Source organism: Oncorhynchus keta, chromosome 8 (assembly GCF_023373465.1).
Source record: "Oncorhynchus keta strain PuntledgeMale-10-30-2019 chromosome 8, Oket_V2, whole genome shotgun sequence".
Taxonomy (NCBI): Eukaryota; Metazoa; Chordata; class Actinopteri; order Salmoniformes; family Salmonidae; genus Oncorhynchus; species Oncorhynchus keta.
The window spans coordinates 34,933,991-34,961,522 of NC_068428.1; the positions used below are offsets into that span (position 1 = coordinate 34,933,991).

At 41.4% G+C, this 27,532-nt stretch overlaps 1 protein-coding gene across 1 annotated transcript; it reads left to right on the plus strand.

Moving 5' to 3' along the window:
* Positions 1–24,289: 24,289 nt before the first annotated feature.
* On the plus strand, positions 24,290–27,108 carry LOC118387148 (B2 bradykinin receptor). The gene has a single exon (XM_035775326.2). The coding sequence runs from the start codon at positions 25,249–25,251 to the stop codon at positions 26,248–26,250; it is 1,002 nt and encodes a 333-aa protein (XP_035631219.1). The 5' UTR covers positions 24,290–25,248; the 3' UTR covers positions 26,251–27,108.
* The last annotated feature ends 424 nt before the right edge of the window (positions 27,109–27,532 follow it).

Here is a 27,532-nt window from a genome sequence, read left to right on the forward strand (position 1 = left end):
TGTCCGTTGGATCTGATGAAACAAAAATAGAACTGTTTGGCCATAATGACCATTGTTGTGTTTGGAGGAAATAGGGGGAGGCTTGCAAGCCAAACAACACCATCCCAACCGTGAAGAATGGGGGTGGCAGCATCATGTTGTAAGGGTGCTTGCTGCAGGAGGGACTGGTCCACTTCACAAAATAAATGGCATCATAAGGAGGAAAATTACGTGGATATATTGAAGCAACATCTCAAGACATCAGTCAGGAAGTTAAATCTTGGTCGCAAATGGGTCTTCCAAATGGACAATGACCCCAAGCATACTTCCAAAGTTGTGGCAAAATGGCTTAAGGACAACAAAGTCAACGTATTGGAGTGGCCATCACAAAGCCCTGACCTCAATCATATAGAGCATTTGTGGGCAGAACTGAAAAAGTGTATGCGAGCAAGGAGGCCTGCAAACCTGGACCCAAGTTCAACAATGTTAAAGGCAATGCTACCAAATACTAATTGAGTGTATGTAAACTTCTGACCCACTGGGAATGTGATGAAATAAATAAATGCTGAAATAAATAATTCTCTCTACTATTATTCTAACATTTTACATTATTAAAATAAAGTGGTGATCCTAACTGACCTAAGACAGGAACTGTTTACTAGTTTTAAATGTAGTTTAAATGTATTTGGCTAAGGTGTATGTAAACTTCTTATTTCAACTGTACATATGAGTAAAGTAAAAATATGTAAACATTATTAGAGTGACTACTGTTCCATTATTCAAGTGGCCAGTGATTTCAAGTCTACGTATATTGGGCCAGCAGCCTCTAAGGTGCAGGGTTATGTAACTGGTTGGAAGCCACCTAGTGATGGCTATTTAACAGTCTGATGGCCTTGAGATAGAAGCTATTTTTCATCAGTAACTCGGTCCCTGCTTTGTTGCACTTGTACTGACCTCACCTTCTGGACGGTAAGCGGGGTGAACAGACAGTGGTTGTTGTCCTTGATGATCATTTTGGCCGTCCTGTGACTTCAGTTGGTTGTTGTCCTTGATGATCATTTTGGCCGTCCTGTGACTTCGGTTGGTTGTTGTCCTTGATGATCATTTTGGCCGTCCTGTGACTTCGGGTGCTATTGGTGTCCTGGAGGGCAGGTAGTTTGCCCCCGGTGATGCGTTGTCCCTGGATATCTAAGCAAACCTCTTGAGCTGTCTGTATCCTCCTGACTTGTGGTTCTTTTTTTAAAGAAACTTAATATGCTTTTCCACACCTCTGCTAAAATCTGGGAAAAGATTGAAAGTAATTTGTGTGTCTTATTCAGTACATTTGTATGTGTTGAACTGCTTAGCTTTTTCTTGGCCAGGTCACAGATGTAAATGAGAACTTGTTCTTAACTACCCTGCCTGGTTTAATAAAGGTGAAATAAATCAAATACAAATTTAGTTATTGCTTGCTTTTCTAAAGTGTACCAACCTCGCCAGCAGGTATGCCAACTAAGATACAATAGTTAGACAAGCTAGCTAATACAACTTGATTGATAGCCTGAAATGGCTTTTTGGTACTTACTGTAGTTATGAGGTTGGGAGATTGGGAACCTACAATATCTGGGCTATCCAAAGCCAATTTCATAAAATTGCTAGGTGGCTAGTGTCACGAACCGGATCGAAGCCCATAACAAAAAGGGAGACAACATGGAGATAGAGAATAACAAAATATATTTAATAACTGAGGTAACCTATATACAGTTAACAATGGTGTGTGTAAACAGTAGTGTAAGTGAGTGGTTGCATGTATAGATGTGATAACGAGGAGTGTTGAAAGATGCCAAAGCAAGCAAACAAACAAAAGCAGCCACAAACATGCCACAACGAAAATCAAACAGTGGGTCTGCATGGAGAGAGTCTCCTCAATGAATGGGGAAGAGGTGTAGTTATCCCGGGACACACCCGGGCCCAGGTGTGTCCCAATTTGGGCAGCAGGTAGCCTAGTGGTTAAGAATGTTGGACTAGTAACCGAAAGGTTGCAAGATCAAGTCCCTGAGCTGACAAGGTAAAAATCAGTCGTTCTACCCTGAACAAGGAAGTTAACCCACTGTTCCTCGGTCTTCATTGAAAATAAGAATTTGTTCTTAACTGACTTGCCTAGTAAAAAATAACAATTTCATTGACAACCCTTCTGGCTCTGCCCACCAACATCCTAATAAGAAAAACAAGTGCAAAGAGAAAGAATTTTGCAGACAGAGTTGGAAAGTCATCAGACTAGTAGTATTAAAAAAGATATATATTTTAAAAAGGACCAATCTGAGGGGGCATGTACCCCTGTGCCCCATATGGACATGATGCCTCTGACTGCTTCTGAAGTGTCTTGTATCTTCAGCTTTGTTAGCAAACTTCAAGCCAAGTGACACAACATAGCACTTGAAGGCTCCAGGCTGTTGTGTATATCCTCTTCTAAAGCACTTGTCACCATAGGCCTTGTCAGTTTGATGCTAATCTCGATTACGCAGAAGTAAAATTCTCTTGCGAAAGTTTGTAATGTTCTGTTTGACTTCTGGGGGAAATGGTGTTAACAACTGTGATTACCTTTGTGCAAATGAAGGAAGTGAAGTCTCCTCCCTCGCAAACGGAAAAGTCTCAGCCAAACCCTTTACTTCTGATAGTTTCACTCCTGTTTATCATGACCAAAAAATACATTGTTGTTTTCATACCTTTTTACAATATGGACAATTCTGTGGAAAACATTCATCATCTGCACACGGGGTTGAAAATCACCAGTTTAAGCACCGCCTTCGCCCAATCCTGATTCGTCCAATTAATCGGCGATGAAAAACCAGGAACTGCTGCTGCTCGCAATCACATACTGTAATTGTACATGAGCCTTGACAGATTTTTGCCGTTTCATCTGTCCACAAGAATCTGTCCACGATAGATTAGTTTGATGCTCACCCAACCTGACGTTAGTGAATCACTTTCTCTGAAACAGAAAGGGGGAATCATCCGTGTGATTCTAGTTCCCGTAGCCCTGTTCCCATGGTGACTTCAGACAGGAAATCTATTACCATCTTGTCCTCTCCTTGACTTGATCTTCTGGATCCCAAGGGTGCTGGAACCTTTCACAGACTTTCCCAGGTATATGTGGTCCACCTCCTGTCACCTCACAGATATCTGTTTGAGATGTATTGTAAACTCCTATGTATAGCCAACTATAGAGCACAAACAGCTCTGGGGCTAGACTACTTGTGGACTAGAGGCTCTTGATATTGATTTAGAGAGTCTGCCTCTCCACAAACACCTCATCTATAGCCAACTCAACAATATATGCTTTCATCCACCTCAACCTCCAGGTCACTAGGCAACACACTGAGACTGGGTAGCTGCTACAACAATAGAACTAAACCACCTCTTGTTACTGGAAATAAACACAGACATCAACAGAACACTAAGAATAAAGCTGAACAAGATAACAGGGAGGCGGGTTATACAATTATTTATGTTAATGGAGAGATGAATTGTCGGTGGTTGTCTGTGTTCCGTGAGGGCCAGATAAAAAGGACATGCATCGTCTCCTCTGAAACATCCCAGCCTTGGTCTTGACAGGAGGAAGGACTCTTATGATCAGGGAGAATGTGTCTGTGTAAACAGCCGCCTGAGGCCTGTGACGCAACAGCCCCAGACACAGGAGGAGGAGGAGGTAGGAAATGAACTGGTGAACTGGCTCTGCTGCCTCTCGCTCTGCTTCTGTTATAGCAGTTGGCTCAGAGTTGAAATCGCAGGCTGTTAACAAAACAATCTGTCATAATATCTGTCGCAGGAAAAAAACAACAACAGCAAGTGAAAGGCCAAATAGAGATGTTAAGAGGCCATTCTCTGCCAGGCACTGATGATAGCATATCATACACTGGCAGGCTTTTGGTACCGGCTGCTCCTCAAAATGCTAAGCAAAGAGCCAGTAACAGTATTCAACACTAATAATTGAAGGAAACAATGACTTCCACATTGTGATTGTTGACCAGACTTGATGAAACTATCACAATCTGTCAGATTATTTAATGAAAAGTCTTCTGCATCATTCTTTCTAACCAATTATCTTCTGGGTGATGTAATGGCATTCCTGTGTGGTCAACATACCTGCATGTTACGCTTCCCTCTGGAGGAGGAGGAGGAGGAGAGAAAGGTGGAGGACAGAAGGATGAGAGGAAGGAGGAAGAGGAGAAGAAAGAGGAGGAGGAGGATGAGACCAAGGAGGAGAGGAAGAGAGGCCTGGACGAGTCAGTAGAGGCTCATTGAGCCCCAGTTATTGGTTGACTCTGGGGGTTTCAGAGAAACATCCCACTGGCAGTGCAGTCACATCCCACTGGGACAACTGGTTGAATCAACATTGTTTCCATGTCATTTCAACCAAAAAATTAAATGTGATACATTTGAATCAACATAGAAAACAATGTCATCATCGTGAGGGAATTTCTTTCTTCTTTTGTTACCCAACATTTAAACGTAATCTAGTGATGGGGAAGACATTTTTGGTTGATTTCACGTTGAATTCACATTAGTTGACAACTCAACCAAATGTAACTCAAAACTACACTGTAAAACCGGAGAAGTTCTGGCTACTCAAACATTTTGAGGAAAACGATTACTTTAAAAATAGTATGTTAAGAAATGTAAATAGCTGAAGTGAGCAGAACTATTGTACCTTCATATGAGTAATACATATTCATTTATTTTCATTAAGTAAGGTATACTTAAATGTAACGCCCCAACTAAGCCATGCCTCCAATAATTTCCCAGTATGCCTTGCCTTTTCAATTGAATTGTAGAGTTACCACCCATAACTGTATTCGTTAGTGACAGAGACATGCTTGTTGAATTAATTCATTGTCAATCCTGTGGCCTTCACCAAGTGAGTTCCTAGGCAAATATAATTATAATGTATAATATCAGTGACCTGAAACTCCTAGTTTTACAGGCCACATCAGGCCTACAAGTAGGGTTGTGAAATTCCACAAACTTTCCCCAAAAAAATTCCAGTAATCTTCCTACCAGGATTTTCTAAAAAATTGGGGAAATTTACCAGAATTTGCAACCCTAACTGTAAATCCCATTATGCTGGCTTGCAAAGTGATATGTATTTTCTATTGGAATCTAGCCAGCGTTAGACTATCCAACTGTTAAAAATTGTATTCACCTGCAACCTGCATTCATAATGACTGCCAGGGTTAAGAACAGTGCGAAGTAACTACCTAAGCCATTTAAACTGGAACAACCATTTCTAGGCTCTATCACATCCGGCCGTGATTGGGAGTACCATAGGGCGACGCGCAATTGGCCCAGCGTCATCTGGGTTTGGCCGGGGTAGGCTGTCATTGTAAATAACAATTTGTTCTTATTTGACTTGCCTGGTTAAATAAAGGTTAAATGAAGGAAAAAAAGAATCAGTAACAGGTCCAAAAACACAATGATTGGATGAGTATAGACAACATGTATCTTTGTGTACCATAACAGTTAATCAATCAATGACTCAACATACATTCAAAAACACAGGCATGAAAAAAAATAAAAATAAAAAATATATATATATCTGTAGTAGAGCATGCTGGGAAAAAAGTAAATTTTGGTATCATATTTTAAAATACATTTAGTTGGTGTGACTTCTCATTTAGTTCTGAGTCAGTACCACAAATATTTTAAGTAATAATGACTTTGAGACTTTGAGTACAACTTGCCTTGGGGTTTATAGTGAAGAGATTGAACTGACATCTGTGTCCAGTGGTATTCCTCTCATGATTAGAGCCATTAGGCAGAGACACACGGCACTGCAGTTATGGTCAGCGTATACTACTCCCACTCCCCAAAGTCTTCACCATTAGCCAAAAGGAAAGCAAAAGAGCAAGCACAATTTATCTTTCCATTTGTAGGCAGTTGGGAAATTATATTAATCAGGTTTTAATGAAATAAGGCCAGGGCCTGGTTTCCCAAAATGATCTTAAATTCATTTTTAGAACTTCCGTAGAAGCACTAAGTCTCTCATATGTATTAACGTTGCACTTGAAACCGCTCGTAATCTAATGCCTGCCTCAGACTACTTGTAGAACAGCTAAGTGAATTGTTAGATGCTTGTCCCCCCTCCCATTATACACAGAAGTTATCCGCTAAACATGTAGTCACAATGTTTATCCATCTCTCTGTGACCGCCGACTACAAATATAATGTTGCCAATGTCTTTGCAAATGTTACAAACAAGCGAAGGATAAAAATATGCTTCACATTTGTGAAGCATCACAAGAGATGCTTCACAAAACTGAGATGACTGCATTAGAAGATAAGTAGCATACCTACAGCATCGGCTATAAGAATATACACAGAGTGTACAAAACATTAGGAGCACCTACTCTTTCCATGACATAGACTGACCAGGTGATACCAAATGAAAGTTATGATCCCTTATTGATGTCACCTGTTAAATCCACTTCAATCAGTGTAGATGAAGGGGAGGAGACAAGTTGAAGAATGATTTTGAAGCCTTGAGACAATTGAGACATGGATTGTGAATGTGAGACATTTAGAGGGCGATTGGGCAAGACACTCCCTTCCCCCCTGGGCCGGATCCAAGGGACACCATATGGCCATGGCTCGCCTGCCTGGCAAAAGGGGATCCTATTTCTGTGTTAAATAACCTTTGAAACATGTTTTATGAATGCTAATGATTTTATCTTTGAGCTGGAGAATGAGAGTCAATGGAGAGGAATGCCTAAACACGAGGACTGCTCTGCTCATCAGGGCACCAAAGGTAGCTGCAGTATAGATCCTCTGGGACTGGAAGGGTTGTCTAACACTACTTTCACAACAGGAAATTACTATGGGGTTAGAGTCTAACTACCCAGCAAACACTTGGACATTTTGAGAACCATATTATTCTTAGTAATTGGTGACAGCGTGCTTGTCCTATGGTTATGGTGCAGGATATCCAGCTAACACATAACGTTCTGAGAACCATGTTTCTTAGGTAGGAGTTTCAGTACCTCAGTTTAACGTTTTCAACAGGTTTCCTCATGGTTCCATTTAAAGTCCTCAGAACATTAAGAACACTTTCCATAAAAAACACAAATATTAGTAACGTTCTAAGAATGTTGTTTAAAAACAAACATTCTGTTCTGAGCATCAACAAAACCCTCTCCATCCTCTATCTTTTTAAGTGTGTTCAGGTGTGTTGGCCGTGCCGACTAATTGGCCACACCTGATCTTTATGAGTGCTATATTCCTTTCAAATGGGGTCCGTTTGAATAGCCTAAAATGAAAAGCTTTGCATGAGTAAAAAAACATGGCATGCTAGCTCCATCCTGGTGGTGCACTAGACTCATTCCATGGATAGAGAACAGAAGATCATTGGTTTGAATCTCACTGATGCTGAGCACCAATAAAATAAAAAAGTGTTTGCATGATTAATGACTAATCAGATGAATTTCCATGTGTCCTATCTGTGCTTGGAGTCCAAGCCAGTTAACCCAAACTAAGCTAGCGGTGTAATTCAAATTCTTATTGAAACATGTTTTCAGAACGTTATTTAATTACCTTCAAATAACCTATAATTTCCATCCTCAGAAGAATGTTAATAAAACCTCCCAGGAAAACCTTCAGGGAACCATATTAAAACATTATCCCATAACTTCCAATGAACCAAATGTGCTAGGTGGGTTTACAGACACAACCCTGATATATATATATATATCACAAAAGTGAGTACACCCCTCACATTTGTGTAAATATTTGAGTATATCTTTTCATGTGACAACACAGAAGAAATTACACTTTGCTAAAGTAGTGAGTGTACAGCTTGTATAAGAGTGTAAATTTGCTGTCCCCTCAAAGTAACTCAACACCCAGCCATCAATGCCTAAACCGCTGGCAACAAAAGTGAGTACACCCCTAAGTGTACTTCCCCAGCACTGCCTTAACCCTCTTGGGCATGGAGTTCACCGGAGCTTCACAGGTTGCCACTGGAGTCCACTTCCACACCTCCATGGCGACATCACGGAGCTGGTGGATGTTAGAGACCTTGCACTCCTCCACCTTCTGTTTGAGGATGCGCCACAGATGCTCAATGGGGTTTAGATCTGGAGACATGCTTGGCCAGTCCATCACCTTCACCATCCTCAGTTTTCTCCTATCACAGCCAAAAACTAGGTAACTGTTTTAAATCAGCATTGGCCGGTGACTTTTCATTTTTAATTCATTTGTAAACATTTCTAAAAACAAAATTCCAGTGAGACATTATGGGGTATTGTGTGTAGATCAGTGACATAATTTCAATTTATTTAATTTTTTAATTCAGGCTGTAACACAACAATGTTGTGTTGCAACCATGCTGTGTTGTCATATGTTGCTGCCATGCTATGTTGTTGTCTTTGGTCTCTCTTTATGTAGTGGTGTGTTGTCTCTCTTGTGATATGTGTTTTGTTCTATATTTTTATTTAATTTGTTTGTATTTTTAATACCAGCCCCCGTACCCACAGGAGGGCTTTTGCCTTTTAGTCAGCCATCATTCTAAATAAGAAATAGTTCTTAACTGACTTGCCTCGTTAAATAAAGGTGAAATAAAATACATTTTAAAAAGTGATTGTTCTTGTAGATCAATCTGCCAATAGCATCCTTCACCGTACCTGCCTAATCAATCGGCAATAGCCCATGGAACTGTAGCCTACTCCATCTCTCTTCATGTTCTTACCGACACACCACCATGGTAGCCCATACCAACACCAACAAACCAACCTATACAGTCCTTTCAGCCTACCAGTTTTTACATTCTGAATAGGATGATACCGGATTATAATATGAAAGGGTCACACCCACCACCACCGACCTTCAATCATTTGTCGGGCTGATTGATTTAGCAATATCAGCCTCCGACAAAGTGTCCAATCGATAGCTCTCACACACAAAAAATGAAGCGCAGGTAAGTAACATTTCATTAAGCCTGTTTTTGTGCAAGAGAGATTTTCTTTGAACTGCCTGAGCAGGCTGGACAGTCAAAGGATAGGAATTCCAAAACAAGAGGACTGCTCTGCTGCTCATCATCCTCTAGGACAAGTAGAGATGTGTAACAATACCGTCACCGCAGGAAATGACTGTGGAGTTAGTCTAACTAGACCATTACTGCACATTCATTTGAAAGGAATATGAACTCATCATGTTGATCACCTCTTCACTGTTCAGTCATTTGGCAAGGTACACCAGCAAACACTTGTGCGTTCTGACTCATTTTCACGCTGAACAGTTAGTAATTCTGTCACGACTCCGACCGAAGGTGGCTCCCCTTCCCGTTCAGGTGGCGCTCGGCGGTCGTCCGCGCCGGCCTACTAGCTGCCACTGATTCTTTCCTCCCCCTCCTTATGTGTTTATTGAGTACACCTGTTTTGAGTTGGGTATAATTAGTGAGGCTTTATTAGTCAGCCGGCCCGCCTGGTTCTTTGTGCGGGATTAATTATTGTGACCTTCTGTTTTGTGTAACTTGTGTGCACGTCTGTGGGTTACGTGTTTCCCATTTCGTGGGTTTTGCTGGACAGTTTAAGTCCCCGTGTTTGGGGCGTTTGTTTTGTTATACGCCCTGTGTTTTCGTGGGGTTGGCTTATGTTCGCCGTTTTGTGCATTAAATTAGCACTACCCTGAACTCTCTGCTTCCTGCGCCTGACTTCTCACCCACTACACTCAGAACGTTACAAATTCCGGGGGAAATTATGTAAATGAGAAGCATAGGAAGGTCCAAGTTACATTCCCCAGTGTCACGACTGTCCACCAGAATCCAAATAGGTCAGATCAGGTTTGCAATGAATAAATTCTATCAGACCCCCTCTCACCCTAGAGTGGGAAGGAAAAAAACATACGCTCTCAAGATTCACCAAATGAATGTCTTTGTTTCAACAGACTTTTTTTCCAACTGAAACTCTAACATGTTCATAAGCAAATACTGAAACAATATTTCTAACATAGAACATGGGGAATGGTCAGAGGTGATCTATAGAACACCAATGTCATTTTGATATTATTTTGTGATGTCATTAAAAATGTATTGTAACTTGGAAAGTTTACCCAATACATGCATGAAGTTTCCATACTCTTTGTTGTGCATGTAATATGAAACATAATTAAAGTGTTTTTGTTAATTAAGAGAGTGATGTGATTTGAGAAGCTATACGAAATAATTGTTTTACCTAACTTTGAACACTTTGTTACCGCCCGGAGTGAGGTCAAGGAACGTGCCAGCCTGCCAGAACCGCCCCTTTCGAGCGAACTGTATAAATTATGGGTTAAGAAAAAAACACATTAGACCAGAAAGACGTGAAGCTGCACGTTTAAAGTGGTTTGAATTTCAACACGAGGTGGAGACGATAAACTCACCTCCCGGACAATCAGTGGTACCGCTGATTAGCTGACCTAAGTAAAGTATCTTCGAAAGTGACTTTAAGTAGAACCATCCTGTTACTCTGCTTAATAAACCATCGATACAGCTGGCTAGCCTATCTTCAAAGAAGCATGTTTAATAGGGAATGGAAGGAAAGTCAACTCTGTAGTTCTGTTCAGGACTACATGACAAGTCACCAGATACCGGACAACTACAAAGAAGGACAACAATAGAAGACTTGTTGGAATCATTTCAGACAATCAGAGCCTTGCAAGTGTGCGGTGAAAAGGCCCAGCCCCCTATCCAAGGCTTCCCTGTTCATGTTCACCGAGAGACCCCCAGCGAACCCAGGTATGTCACGTGAATACATTCATGATTTCTTATTCAAAGCGGGTGACGGTTCGTGAGCAAAGATTATGGTTACTGTAGGTGAGAGCAGTTTCTGAATGTACCAATGTTAATTGTCTCTGTCCCTCTCTCTCCCTCTTCATCTCTTATTTAACAAGCATCAATGTCATTGTCATTCCACTAGGGACATGTTTTCAGCGTATTACGTCTCCAGTCAATAACCGGTGCAGAGTGTGTATGTTTAACCTGTGTTCCCATTTAATTGGTAAATAAATTATTAAAACAATTTGTGTAGTACTGAATCATAAATAAGGCTCCAGTTTTTGCAGATGCAAGGAGGTTACAACTGTTCAGAATGATGATATGATATGAGGTTACGATTAATAAGTTGGCTGTTTATAGATGTGATAGGTAAAGACCATTTAAAGTTTAATTCGGGTGATGGTAACTCTTTAAAGAAGCACTCTAGTGGTGCTGCGTCCAACCGCTGTGTCTTTGTGAGACAGAGTAGGTGAACAGATGATATCCACATGTGTGGTTCCTACTATGAAGCATGGAGGAGGATGTGTGATGGTGTGGGGGTGCTTTGCTGGTGACACTGTCTGTGATTTATTTAGAATTCAAGGCACACTTAACCAGCATAGATACTACAGCATTATGCAGCGATATGCCATCCCATCTGGTTTGCGCTTAGTGGGGCTATCATTTGTTTTTCAACAGGACAATTTCCCAACACACCTCCAGGCTGTGTATGGGCTATCAGGCCAAGAAGGAGAGAGATGGAGTGCTGCATCAGATGACCTGGCTTCCACAATCACCAAACCTCAACCGAATTGAGATGGTTTGGGATGAGTTGGACCACTGAGTGAAGGGAAAGCAGCCAACAAGTGCTCAGCATATGTGTGAACTCCTTCAAGACTGTTGGAAAAGCATTCCACGTGAAGCTTGTTGAGAGAAGGCCAAGCATGTGCAAAGCTGTCATCACGGCAAAGGGTGGATACTTTGAAGAATCCAAAATCTAAAATATATTTTGTTTGGTTAACACTTTTTCAGTTACTACATGATCTCATATGTGTTATTTCATAGTTGTGATGTCTCCACTATTATTCTACAATATAGAAAATATGAAAATTAAGAAAAACCCTTGAATGAGTAAATGTGTCCAAACTATTGACTGGTACTGTATGTTTCCCTTTACAAATCAGACCCGTCCTGAAACTATTTGTGCGTGAACGAGCATTTCAACTCTGCCTGGAAACACCCATCGTTCCCCTTTTATGGTGACAACAACTCCCTTATTTTACTTTGGAAGTATTGGAATTAGGCAAAGGCAGTTTCTGAAAGAAAAAAACTATTACAAATGTGAATTCAATGTTCTTTATTTAGGTTTTTCCCAAACCTAAATATGCTGCACTGCCCGCAAACTTTGCAACATTGTGTAGTAGCCTTTAAATACTAAATGCATTTTTACTACAGTTCATCTGTTATTCTACTGTACATTTTAAACCGGATGCATAGAGTAAAATAAGCTACTTGAAATAATAACTATATACTGTATATTATATTATACTGGGGCTGATTAAATGAGAGATGCATGGTATTTCGCTGTTGGCTCAAGTTTCCTCTGGAATATGAACCCATCATGGCCAGAAAAGGTGGCGAGGAATTCATTCTGCAATGGTTTTGAAAATATGCATTATGTTTATAAATGTAATATTGTCTACTTGAAACATTTCAAATTACAGTAGGCTAGTCAGATGTAGGATATTCAGCCTAAAAAATGTAACTGGAAATGAACCATCTGTTTTAGGTTCAACTGCGCTCTAGATCAGATCACATAAAGAAACATACATAATAGTGTCTCTATTTACTACTGTGAAGTGGGTCCAATTAAATGAGAGATGGGACATTGTAGGCCTATAGGCAACTTTGCGTATTAACCATCAGTCAGAAAACGTGAGCAATTTGTTCTGCAATGATTATGGACATTTAATAGGAAGTACATGCTTATTTCTAACTATTTTACAATACAAAGAGAAAAAAAAACATATTGTAATATTTACCTTATTTTTCTTCATTATGAAAAATCGTGATATCCCCTATCCCCACAAAATACTAGGCTACTTGCCTACTCGCAATGCAGTACTTTAACTGATATAAACTGTGCGTAGGCGTGGTCTAAAGATTACAAGAAGCTAAGCACATTCTCATGTTGTCACGCCCTGACCTTAGAGAGACGTTTTATTTCTCTATTTGGTTAGGTCAGGGTGTGATGTGGGGTGGGCATTCTGTGTTTTGTTTTCTATGTTTTTTTATTTCTATGTTTTGGCTGGGTATGGTTCTCAATCAGGAACAGCGGTCTATCGTTGTCTCTGATTGGGAATCATACTTAGGTAGCCTTTTTTCCCTGTTGTATTTGTGGGAAGTTGACTTTGGTAGAGACATAAAAGCCCTGTTAAGCTCACCACGCTGCTCTTTGGTCCACTTATTCCTTCCATGAAGACGGCCGTGACAGAACTTCCCACCACCAAAGGACCAAGCAGTGTGGCCAGGAGAGCCAGCCCCAAAAACATTTGGGGGGTGCACACGGGACGGTCGGCAGAGCCAAGGATGGAACCAGAGCCAGTCGGGGTGAAATTGGAGTGGAGCGAAGGGAGTGAAGCAGAGACAGTGAAGGGGTTGATGGGTAGATTGGAGGAGAGAGCTACCTGTATGAGAGAGCTGCTGTGTTGGTGCATGAGGCACGACATTCGCCCTACGGAGCGTGCCCTTGGTTTGATGTCACCTGAGTCAGCTCTCCATACTTGTCCTGAGGTGCGTGCTAGCTGTCTGGTGAAGACTGTGCCAGCCCCACGCACCGGGCCTCCTGTGCGCCTCCCCAGCCCGGTGAGTCCTGCGCCGGCTCTACGCATGGTTTCCCCAGTTCGGTAGGAGAACCCAGTGCGGCCTGTTCCAGCTCCCCGCATGTGCCGGGCTAAAGTGGGCATGGTGCAAGTGCTAAGCACCAGAGCTCCAGTGCTCCCCCACAGCCCAGTTCGACCTGTGCCTGCGCTCTGGAGGTGCCGGGCTAGAGTGGGCATTCAGCCTGCCAAGGCTACGCACCAGATCTCCAGTGCTCCCCCACAGCCCGGTCTATCCTGTGCCTCCTCCATTAGGTCTCCCCAGGCTGGTGAGCCTGGTGCCTGCTCCACGGGTCAGTCGGGGGCCTCCAGCGAGGGTGCCCAGTCCAGGGCCAGCAGCAAGGGTGCCCAGTCCGGGGCCCGCAACAAGGGTGCCCAGTCCGGGGTCGGCGACGAGGGTCCCCGCACCAGAGGCGCCACAAGTGGGGTGAGCCAGAGATGGAGCAGGGTCTACGTCCAGCACAAGAGCCGCCACCGCGGATAGATGCCCACCCAGACCCTCCCCTATAGGTTCAGGTTTTGCGGCCGGACTCCGCACCTTTGGGGGGGGGGTACTGTCTCGGTGTGATGTGGGGTGGGCATTCTGTTTTGTTTTCTATGTTTCTATGTTTTGGCAGGGTATGGTTCTCAATCAGGGACAGATGCAAATTAATTACTTTAAAATAATTTTAAAAAATGTGATTTTATGGATTTTTGTTTTAGATTCCGTCTCTCACAGTTGAAGTGTACCTATGATAAAAAATTACAGACCTCCACATGCTTTGTAAGTAGGAAAACCTGCAAGATCTGCAGTGTATCAAATACTTGTTCTCCCCACTGGAGGAGCCTTTTTTCCCTGTTGTATTTGTGGGAAGTTGACTTAGTTAGAGGCATCAAGCTTCACGGTTGTTTTGTATTGTTTTTCGTTGGCGTCATTCTAATAAAAGGAATATTTACGCTGACCACGCTGTGCTTTGGTCCACTTATTCCTTCCATGAAGACGGCCGTGACACGTCAAGTTCAGTTTTAAAGGCCAACATTTGCGTGAACTGGCGCATGTTTTGGGGTCTATTTAGAACATACAAAGTTAATAAATGAGGTCCCAGAGGACTGACTACTCCATACCCCAACACACACCCTTTGTCTAACATAGTGTTATACTCGGTTGACAGTTGACTGATCTACAAATTGTTTTGCAGCTTGCCTCCCTGGATGCACCTGCCTGACCTGATGAGAGAGACAGAGAGAGGCAGTGGTGAGAGAGATCGCTAGGCCAGCCTGTCACAGCAACAGTGCCCGGCTGTTCTTGGCACAACTGTGGTCCCCAGGCAACTACAAAACATGTACACACAACACATTGCATGTCTCCCTCAAATTAACACATGCTGATCCACATGATGGATGGTGAAGACTAATTGTTGTTAGTGTGTACTCTTCACCTGGGGTGCGGGGAATCGACCCAGCACGCTTTGTCCCTGACGACCCCCTGGAGAACCAACTGTGGCCAATACCTGCTGCTCTCCTATGCAGCCTCTGGACGATACCAGATTATGATGTGAATGAGGCGCACTCACCACCACCACTGGCCTTTCTGTAACAGCTTTCTTGTAGTGAAGGAGTCGGACCAAAATGCAGCGTGATGATGATTCATGATATTTTAATGAAGGAAAAAATGATACATGCAGAAACTACAAAATAATGAAATGTGAAAACCGAAACAGCCCTATCTGGTGCAAACACAAAGACAGGAACAATCACCCACAAAAACACTAAAAGAAAATGGCTGCCTAAATATTGTTCCCAATCAGAGACAACGATACACACCTGCCTCTGATTGAGAACCACTCCAGACAGCCATAGACTTTGCTAGATAACCCCACTAAGCCACACACCCAACACCCCACAAAACCCCAAGACAAAACACACCACAATAAACCCATGTCACACCCTGGCCTGACCAAATAAATGAAGAAAAACACAATATATTACGACCAGGGCGTGACACTTTCATTCATTTCTTGGCTCATTGATTTAGCTATATAGCCATTTCAACTTACAACCATGCAGCTAATCTATAGTTCACATGTAAAAATAATAATGTTCAGATAAACAAAAGAGGGTTAAGCCTGTTTTTGTGCCAGAAAGATGTCTCTGTTGTGGGGAATGGCCTGAATAAGGATGAGAGGAGAGACTCCAAAGGATAAGACTACACAGCAAATTTGAAAGTGATAATTTAACACCAGGTGTGTTAATGTTAACACTCATCCAGTATTTATATAGGTTCACTCTCATCAGTGTTAATGTAACACTTTTTGTAGTGTTAATAATAGTGTGTTAAGATATAACACTTCAGATGTTGTTCAAATGACCTGTGGGAGTGTTTTTTCAATGCTCATCCGGTTTTTATATAGGGCCACTCAGTGTAATTTAACACTTTTGGTGGTGTTCATATTGAAACACTTGGAGAGTTAAAATATAACACTTCAGATGTTGTTAAAATGACCCATGGGATTGTTTTTTCAACACCCTCAGTATTAAGCAGCGACACCTTTCAGTATTGAGGATGAACTCTAGAGAATGCACCCTGTAGGTGAATTGACACCAGGAAGTATATCAGTATATTACAGGCACCTCAGAATGAAATAAGTACATCAGAGGCGTATCAGAATGAAAATCCGTTCCAAAAGTGGAGAATGGAAAAATATTTCTACTATAAAGAATGTTGGAAATGGTAGGAGGGACTTAAATAACAATAATGTTACATTCGTTACTCATTTGTGATGTAACTAAGGACAGTAGAACAACATAACTGTGTATATTTCCCAGTTATCAGATTTAGATCTAAATGTTGTGGACCTTATATGATTAAGTACAAAACTATTTGTGTGCCAGTTCTCTTCCCTCCTGCTGGTAGTGAGAGATGAAGCAGCAGCAGGGAGGACATATCATTGTCCCAGTCTGAGGATGAGCAGTAACAGCATGGAGGACATATCATTGTCCCAGTCTGAGGATGAGCAGTAACAGCATGGAGGACATATCATTGTCCCAGTCTGAGGATGAGCAGTAACAGCATGGAGGACATATCATTGTCCCAGTCTGAGGATAAGCAGTAACAGCATGGAGGACATATCATTGTCCCAGTCTGAGGATGAGCAGTAACAGCATGGAGGACATATCATTGTCCCAGTCTGAGGATAAGCAGTAACAGCATGGAGGACATATCATTGTCCCAGTCTGAGGATGAGCAGTAACAGCATGGAGGACATATCATTGTCCCAGTCTGAGGATGAGCAGTAACAGCATGGAGGACATATCATTGTCCCAGTCTGAGGATGAGCAGTAACAGCATGGAGGACATATCATTGTCCCAGTCTGAGGGTAAGCAGTAACAGCATGGAGGACATATCATTGTCCCAGTCTGAGGATGAGCAGTAACAGCATGTCCCAGTCTGAGGACATATCATTGTCCCAGTCTGAGGATGAGCAGTAACAGCATGGAGGACATATCATTGTCCCAGTCTGAGGATGAGCAGTAACAGCATGGGAGGACATATCATTGTCCCAGTCTGAGGATGAGCAGTAACAGCATGGAGGAATCCTAGAGTGTCAGCTAAAGACTTACAGAAATCTCTGGAAGATGCTAACATCCCTGATTTTATTTTTATTTATTTATTTATTTCACCTTTATTTAACCAGGTAGGCAAGTTGAGAACAAGTTCTCATTTACAATTGCGAACTGGCCAAGATAAAGCAAAGCAGTTCGACACATACAACGACACAGAGTTACACATGGAGTAAAACAAACATATAGTCAATAATACAGTAGAAACAAGTCTATATACGATGTGAGCAAATGAGGTGAGATAAGGGAGGTAAAGGCGGCAGCGTAGCCTAGTGGTTAGAGCGTTGGACTAGTAACCGGAAGGTTGCAAGTTCAAACCCCCGAGCTGACATGGTACAAATCTGTCGTTCTACCCCTGAACAAGGCAGTTAACCCACTGTTCCTAGGCTGTCATTGAAAATAAGAATTTGTTCTTAACTGACTTGCCTAGTTAAATAAAGGTTAATTTATTTTTTTTTAAGTCAAAAAAGGACATGGTGGCAAAGTAAATACAATATAACAACTAAAACACTGGAATGGTAGATTTGCAGTGGAAGAATGTGCAAAGTAGAAATACAAATAATGGGGTGCAAAGGAGCAAAATAAATAAATAAAATAAAATAAATACAGTAGGGAAGGAGGTAGTTGTTTGGGCTAAATTATAGATGGGCTATGTACAGGTGCAGTAATCTGTGAGCTGCTCTGACAGCTGGTGCTTAAAGCTAGTGAGGGAGATACGTGTTTCCAGTTTCAGAGATTTTTGTCGTTCGTTCCAGTCATCGGCAGCAGAGAACTGGAAGGAGAGGCGGCCAAAGAAATAATTGTTTTTGGGGGTGACCAGAGAGATATATGATATATATATATACGATATATACGATATAGATTAACGTGATAGGGTTGTCCTCTGTCATTTAGATTAACATGTCTATGATGTGTGCTTGATGTTAATCACAGATCAAACATTGTATTCAAGCCACTACGGCTTGAAATGTATTGGCCACTTTCTTTCCTATAGATTTGGGAATTAATTTGTCCGTCGATAGTAAGCTGTCCAAGCCCTGAGGCAGCAAAGCAGCCCCAAACATGATGCTCCCTTCACCATAGTTTACAGTTGGGATGAGGTGTTTATGTTTGTGTGCTGTGCCTTTTTTTCTATTTTTTCCTCCTTTCAAACAACCCAACTTTAGTTTCATCTGTCCACAGAATATTTTGGAACATCCAGGTGCACTTTTGCAAACTTCAGATGTGCAGCATTGTTTTTTTTGACAGCAGTGGCTTCTTCCATGGTATCCTCCCATGAACACCATTCTTTTTTAGTGTTTTACATATGGTAGACTCATCATTTAATTTTGCTCCTTTGCACCCCAGTATCTCTACCTGCACATTCATCTTCTGCCGATCTACCATTCCAGTGTTTAATTGCTATATTGTAATTACTTCGCCACCATGGCCTATTTATTTCCTTAACTTACCACATTTGCACTCACTGTATATAGACTTTTTGTTTTATTTTGTTCTACTGTATTATTGACTGTATGTTTTGTTTATTCCATGTGTAACTCTGTGTTGTTGTATGTGTCGAATTGCTACGCTTTATCTTGGCCAGGTCGCAGTTGCAAATGAGAACTTGTTCTCAACTAGCCTACCTGGTTAAATAAAGGTGAAATAATAAATAAATAAAAATGCAAGGTAGATGTAGTTACTAGCCAGTTCGCCCTATTGACTTACTATGGGCTTGCAATCTACACATACTACAGTGGGTATTGTAGGCTTTTAAACATGCCAGAATTAACACAGAAAGTATTTAACATTTTTAAGATAAAATATTTTAGTCCAGCAACATATGACAAGTGAACGTTTCATTCGAAAGTCGGAGCTTCTTTTATCTCGCTTCAGCTCAAATAATACCTGCCATTGATTTCAAGAAATGTTGCATTGGTTTTATGTGGTTGCTTCATATTTCTGTCCATACTTTTCATTTAAGCTTGAATCGATGCATGCTTCGAAATGTGTACATGCGGAGTTCGCAACAGAGAAGTGCCCTCCGTGCTCCGTTTTGAATGATTTGATTTGGACTCATGCTCTAAATGACAGAGGACAACCCTATCAACCCTACTTACCCTATCTAAATCCCTGCTGCAGTGTGTGCAAACCTGGTCAAGAACTACAGGAAACGTATGATCTCTGTAATTGCAAACAAAGGTTTCTGTACCAAATATTAAGTTCTGCTTTTCTGATGTATCAAATACTTATGTCATGCAATAAAATGCAAATGAATGACTTAAAAATCATACAATGTGATTTTCTGGATTTTTGTTTTACACAGTTGAAGTGTACCTATGATAAAAATTACAGACCTCTACATGCTTTGTAAGTAGGAAAACATGCAAAATTGTCAGTGTATCAAATACTTGTTCTCCCCACTGTAGCAAGCTAGCTATCAAACCATTTTTGACCAGACAAAACATTCTTAGTTATATGCGTTTTGAAGAACACATTTTTAGATATTAGCCATGTTGTTACCTTCACTTCCTGACTAGCATTATGCTGCCCCAAACGAGGCTCAAATTGATCAGACTAGGTCACACCCCAATTAATACCATGCACCTGCTGCACCACCAATGTTAGTTGGCCTCGTGAACTCAACATGCACATGGTTGAAATCACCTAAAGGTACAGCCTAACTTTGATCCTTTTGGATTTCGATTAATTTTCTCAAATGTAAGTTTACTAATTTTAGCAAACTAATGAAGGTGAAACAAAGTTCCCACTAACATTTAGCTAGATAGCAAAGTCATCTAGCGCTAATGTTAACTAACCATGTTAGCTAGCTAGCAATCTTCAAAATCTAATCTTATCAGATGTAGCTATATCTACAAACAAAGATCTCGACAATTCACTTAGCCGATATAACAAGTTTGTCCACCAGCTAACTTGTTAAAAAATGAACATATTACTTACCTTTTACGGCTGCCAATACAGCTGCCCTTGCACCATCGGCAATTAGATGAAAATGAAGTTTCAAGTTAAACCTGGAAGCTCAATCAACACTGCTAAGTGCCACTGCCCTACCTCTGTACAGTAACTTATTATTAGTATTGGATAGAAAACACTCTGAAGTTTCTAAAACTGTTTGAATGATGTCTGTGAGTATAACATAACTCATATGGCAGGCAAAAACCTGAGAAGAAATCCAAACAGGAAGTGAGAAATCTGAGGTTGGTCGATTTTCATCCCAGGCCCTAATGAATTCACAGTGGGATATGAATGAAGTTGCACTTCCTGGGGCTTCCACTAGATGTCAACCGTCTTTAGAAACTTGAATGAGGCTTCTACTGTGTTGTGGGACTGAATACGCGCTGAATGAGTCAGGTTACTGGCAGAGAGCCATTTCCTGGTAATGCACGTTCCACATGATATCGCCCTGCGTATCATTGCTCCTCTAGACACAAAGGATTTCTCAGGTTGGAACTTTATTGAAGATTTATGATAAAAACATCCTAATGATTGATTCTATACTTAGTTTGAAATGTTTCATCGACCTGTAATATAACTTTTTGAAGTTTCTGTCCGAAGTAATGCACGAGCATTTGGATATGTGTACCTAACGCGCTAACAAAAGTAGCTACTTTGACATAAATAACGGACATTATCGAACAAATCAAGCATTTATTGTGGAACTGCGATTCCTGGGAGTGCATTTTGATGAAGATCATCAAAGGTAAGGGAATATTTATAATTTGATTTCTGGTTTCTGTTGACTCCAACATGGCGGATAATTTGATTATTTTTCTGAGCCCCGTCTCAGATTATTGCATGGTTTGCTTTAAAGTGTTTTTGAAATCTGACACAACAGTTGCATTAACTTTTTATGGCTGCAGGGGCAGTATTGAGTAGCTTGGATGAAAAGGTGCCCATTGTAAATGGCCAGGTCCTCAGTCTCAGTTGCTAATATATGCATATTATTATTAGTATTGGATAGAAAACACTCTAAAGTTTCCAAAACTGTCAAAATATTGTCTGTGAGTATAACGGAACTGATATTGCAGGCGAAACCCTGAGGAAAATCAAAACAGGAAACTCCATGTTCCATAGCCTCCCTTTGCTGGATTTAAAGGGATATGAACCAGATTCCTTTCCGATCGCTTCCTCAAGGTGTCAACAGTCTTCAGACATATTTTCAGGCTTTTATTTTGAAAAATAAAGAACGATAACATCGCGTCAAGTGGTCACATGAGTTTTGCTCGAGCAACAGAATTTGGACAGCCATTGTTTTCCCCTCTCCTACTGTGAAAGACATTTGCAGTTGATATATTATCGATTATATATTTTAAAAACAACCTGAGGATTGATTCTAAAAAACGTTTGACATATTTCTGTGAACATTATGGAAACTATTTGGAATTTTTGTCTGCGTTGTCGTGACCGCTCTTTCCTGTGGATGTCTGAACATAACGTGACAAACAAACGGAGGTATTTTGGATCTAAAAATAATCTTTATGGAACAGAAGGAACATTTGTTGTTTAACTGGGAGTCTCGTGAGTGAAAACATCAGAAGATCATCAAATGTAAACGATTCATTTGATTGCTTTTCTGATTTTCGTGACCGAGCTGACATGACAGGTGGATTAACAAAAGGCTAAAATGTGTTTTCCTATATTGCACTTGTGATTTCATGAATATAAATATTTATATTAATATTTATTGTATGTAGCGCTATGCTATTCAGCGGTTGTTGATGACATTTATCCCGATATCGGGATTGCAGCCATAACAAATTAAGGAGAGCTATAACTTGTATTATCAACTACATTTATGATGAGTATTTCTGTTGAATCGATGTGGCTATGCAAAATCACTGGGTGTTTTTGGAACTAATGAACGTAACACGCCAATGTAAACTCAGATTTTTTTACATAAATATGAAGTTTATCAAACAAAACATACATGTATTGTGTAACATGAAGTCCTATGAGTGTCATCTGATGAAGATTTTATCTCAATTTGTGCTTTTTGTGACTCCTCTCTTTGGCTGGAAAAATGGCTGAGTTTTTCTTTGGCTTGGTGGTGACCTAACATAATCGTTTGTGGTGCTTTCGCTGTAAAGCCTACTTGAAATCAGACACTGTGGTGGGATTAACAACAAGATTACCTTTAAAACGGTATAAGATACATGTATGTTTGAGGAATTTGAATTATGAGATTTCTGTTGTTTTGAATTTGGCTCCCTGCACTTTCACTGGCTGTTGTCATATCATCCTGTTAACGGGATTGCAGCCCTAAGAAGTTTTAACACTGGTGTACTGGAAATGTAATATAGAGAAAACAGGAAAGAGGGTAATTCTCATATGTATTTTACTCTACTTTCTGTATTGCAGAACAATGATCTAGAAGCTAAAAAGCTAAGCTGTCACAGAAATGATGGAAAGTAATCTCCCTGGAGTGACCCTTCACCAAGATCTAAGTAAACATGCAGGCCAAGGTCATACCATAAACACCTTAAGGACGATGACGGGCTTTATAATTATGTTCCCCAAATCTAATAGCATTTCTGTACGAACATGATAAACAAATTACATCAGGGGTTTGCTGGCTGTACTTTACAAGATTACGGTGAAAAAGCCCAGAGTCTCAGGGGATTCAAAGGTCAGTGTTCCCACTGGTCCATAAAGATTTGGATGACTGGTTGCTTTTGTGCAATACAGTCCTATAGCCTAGCCATGGCTGTTTTCTGTGGAAACTGTTTCATTTCTGATGTTGGGAAGAGAGTCTGAATTTTCAACTGAATTTTCAATGAACATGACAGAAAGTGTCATACTTTACACAGTGTGTTTCAACTGTATATTTCATGTTCAGTTTACCCTGTAACATGTATCTGGCATGAGTGCTGAAAAGAGACCTGAGACAAGCTCCACAGCCAATTGAAATACTGTATCCTGGGATTTAATCAACTAATACGGGAGAATGTTAAACTCTGAATAAATGTATTATAAACATGTTATCCCCTCTAATGGACTTGCCCGCACTTGTGTGGCTCTAGCGCACTGCAGTTTACTTGCAAAACATTACTACTGTAAATGTGTCTCTTATTAAATATCTCCAAGGGAAAGTAAGTGGGTCGTGGTTTAAATTACAAATATACTGAACAAAAATACAAAATGCAACATTGTAAAGTGTTGGTCCCATGTTTCATTAGCTGAAATAAAAGATCCCAGAAACGTTCCACACGCACAAATTCTATTAAATCTTTGCCAAGATAATTGATCCACCTGACAGTTGTGGCATATCAAGAAGCTGATTAAACAGCATGGTCATTACACAGGTGCACCTTGTGCTGCGAACAATAAAATAACATTTTATCCATGGCCATTTGAATGCACAGAGATACCGTGATGAGAACCTGAGGCCCATTGTCGTGCTACTCTTCCGCCGCCATCACCTCATGTTTCAGCATGATAATGCACAGCCCCATGTCGCAAGGATCTGTACACAATTCCAAGAAGCTGAAAATGTCCCAGTTCTTCCATGGCCTGTCTACTCACCAGACATGTCACCCATTGAGCATGTTTGGGTTGCTCTGGATTCATGTGTACGACAGCATGTTCCAGTTCCCGACAATAACAAGCAACTGCACACAGCCATTGAAGAGGAGTGGGACAACATTTCACACGCCACAATCAACAGACTGATCAACTCTATGTGAAGGAGATGTTCCACGCTGCATGATGCAAATGGTGGTCACATCAAATACTGACTGGTTTTATGATCCACGGCCCTACCTTTTTATTAAGGTATCTGTGACCAACAGATGCATATATGTATTCCCAGTCATGTGAAATCCATCAATTAGGGCCTAATGAATTTATTTCAATTTGCTGATTTCCTAATATGAACTGTAACTCAGTAAAGTCTTTGAAATAGTTTCATGTTGTGTTTATATTTTTGTTCAGTGAGCCAGAAAGAACTAGGTTTACATAGAGAAAAAATGGTCTCTCTTTGAGGGCAGAGTGACGACATTGTAATGATCTGTGTTCGGCTCAAATAAGAGTGTTCATCCTCTCAGAACACTCTTCAGTTGAGGAGAGATGCTCATGGTGATGATACATGGGGAATGAACACAGAGGACGTGTACATCAGGAAGGAGACCACAGAGCTCTGGAGATAAGGTGAGTTAACATTAAAGCCAATTGGCATCTTCATGAAATGAAAAAGATGAAAGGGGAAAGATAATTCATAATGATTAACGACAATGTTTTATGTTCGGAAAGTGTATTAGATGAGGCGCCTACAAAATGTTGGCCAAATGAAAACAAGTTATTCTAAGAATGTGAGAAGGAGAGATTATTTGAAGTGGCTGAATTGTAACAGTTAGTTAGAAATAGCTCAAATGTGGATACACACCTCAACATATAATGTCTTGGCCATTTTTATGGTCAGGAAAATGAGTATTGTATGAACATGGAGCACACAGAAGCTAAACAGAGGTCTGAGCTTATTTGAACAGTTTTTTAATGTGCTATTGTTTCAGTTATGTAATGGACTAACTTACAAGTCATGGCAGTACTGTGTTTGTCTTGTCAGAATGAATCCAGGTTTACTTAATGTTAGCAGACTTGCAGGGTTCCTGAGCATCAGTGAAAAATTATGCCGGTGTCTGTTTCTCATTATTCATGTCCAGTATTTCACTTTTCCGCTGTTAAAAGTAATAGGTATGACCAGAGAGAGCAGGAAACACTCCTTATGTGGGTTCCAGAGGCTGGTGGGAGGAGCTATAGGAGGACGGGCTCATTGTAATCGCCGGAATGTAATTAATGGAACGGTATCAAACACATCAAACATATGGAAACCACACGTTTGACTCTGATCCATTAACTCCATTCCAGTCATTACAATGAGCCCCTCTTCCTATAGCTCCTCCCACCAATCTCCACTGGTGAATTCTCATGTGTTGTCTCTTTTTTCTAAGGATGTTGCAGTTCAATGATTGTTCCAATGTGAAAAAACATTGAGAAAATACGTAGATAAAATATTTTCGTCCAGTTTCCCAATGTTCCTGAACACAACCGAGGGTCTCTTCCCCACTGAGGGCCCAGACTCAAAGCTGGACTGGACCGAGTTGGACCCCTATAACTGCACCAACTACACAGCAGCCTGGGACTGGCTTTCCTCCTACCAGCCGGTCTTCATGGTTCTCCTCAGCGTGGTGGGCGTAGTGGCCAACGGTCTGGTCCTCTGTGTCTTCTGTTTGCAGAGGAAGCCATGCACCGTGGCTGATGTCTACCTGGGCAACTTGGCGGCTGCAGACCTGGTCATGGTGTCCTGTTTACCCTTCTGGGCCGCCACCATCGCTAACAACTACCACTGGGAGTTCGGCGAGCCCATATGCAAGCTGGTCAATGTGGCCATCTCCATGAACTATTACTGTAGTGTTTTCTTCCTGGTGCTGGTTAGCGTCGATCGCTACCTGGCTCTGGTCCGGCCCATGTTCCAAAGCCGACTGCGGAGAGCCGCCTGGGCCAAACGCATCTGCCTGGGGATATGGATCGTGGGGTTCCTGCTGAGTCTGCCCATCCTGGTCTTCCGCAGGGTGAAATACGTGGCCAAGGCTGGGGTGATGGCCTGCATCCTGGCCTACCCCCATCCAGACTGGGAGATCCAGCGCAACATTACCAATAACGTGGTTGGGTTCTTATTTCCGGTGATAGTGGTGTCGTACTGCAGCCGCCACATCTTGACCAGTCTGAAAGACGGTCAGATCAGAAAAACTCCCGGGGTGAGGTCAGAGAGGAAGGCCACACAACTGGTCCTGACTGTTCTCATGGTCTTCCTCATCTGCTGGACGCCCTACCAGGTAGTGCGCTTCCTGGACACACTGGATTACTTCCAAGTCACGCCAGGATGCCTCTGGGGTCACATTCTGGACATTACCATACAGCTGTCCACCTACCTGGCGTACGCCCACAGCACCATCAACCCCTTCCTGTACGTCATTGTGGGGAGACAATTCAGGAAGAGGGCAAAAGAAGTGTTCGGGACAATGTTAAAGTGAAGGTTGTCGGATAAATATTTCCTGACGGTAAATTTCACCGCCAGTGGAAGACTGGCCACTCACACAACTTGTGAAGCAACCTGTGACGTGACAAGAGTCTGTCTGGATATCCGTCTGTCCTCTGAAAGAACTGATCCAGACTGAAACATTTCATCTTCAGCTGGTTTTGCTTATTGTAAATATGTTCTGTCTTGAAACTGAATGGATCTCTGCCAGTTATTGCTGAGAAATCAAATGAGGTGAAAAAGTGACCAGGGATATACAGCTGACTTCTGTCTTCGTTTAACTTGTAATTACCGGCAGACATCTGTTCCCAATCATCAGGAGGTTTATTTCTGCAAATAGGCAGTTTGGCTGTCTACAACATTCCTTAGTTTTATCTAACTCCTGTTGTAATTAATTTGTTGATTTATGTAGAGTTATTATGAATAGCTACAGACTCCATTCGGGTTCACGATCCTAAAGATTATTTATGTGGTAATGAAGGCGCTAAATAATGACAGTCTGGTGTAGAAGATTAATCTAAATGTGATCTAGGAAGTATTTGATTGTCATAGAGCCCCTTTTAACTTTTATAGAGCGTGCTATTATGTTAAATTATTATCCTAGAGAAGGACTATGAATGGGACATGCTGACTAATTGAAATGTAAAAGGTAATATTGTCTTTTGAAAAGCTCATGTTCATTTTTCTTCTTGGACACTAAATTAAAAGAGGTTATGGTTTAACCTTCCATATTTCTTAACAATTCTGCTGAAATATGTATGTATTGCATAAAAATGACTTTTGTATGTATCAAAAATGTGTACACTATAATGTGTTGATATAAATTAACCAATGGCGTGTTTGAGTAAAGAGAGCTCTTTTTCTCAGTTGTCTATGTGCACTGTTGACACAGACTAGTATTTAGTCCTTTGTCGTCCTGCAGACAGGCTTGCTACTGCATACCCTCGTTAGCTCCCAGATAGATGGAGAGCTTCTGCACCGGATTTGTCGGGCCCCTGTAAAATGGGCACACTGGCCCTGTCAGGCCCCTATAAAATGGGCACACTGGCCGTGTCAGGCCCCTGTAAAATGGGCACACTGGCCCTGTCAGGCCCCTGTAAAATGGGCACACTGGCTCTGTCAGGCCCCTGTAAAATGGGCACACCGGCTCTGTCAGGCCCCTGTAAAATGGGCACACTGGCTCTGTCGGGCCCTGTAAAATGGGCACACCAGCTCTGTCAGGCCCCTGTAAAATAGGCACACCAACTCTGTCAGGCCCCTGTAAAATAGGCACACTG

Excerpts from the sequence above, each read along its gene's own strand:
- LOC118387148 (XM_035775326.2), top strand. The coding sequence starts at position 25,249 with ATGTTCCTGAACACAACCGAGGGTCTCTTCCCCACTGAGGGCCCAGAC.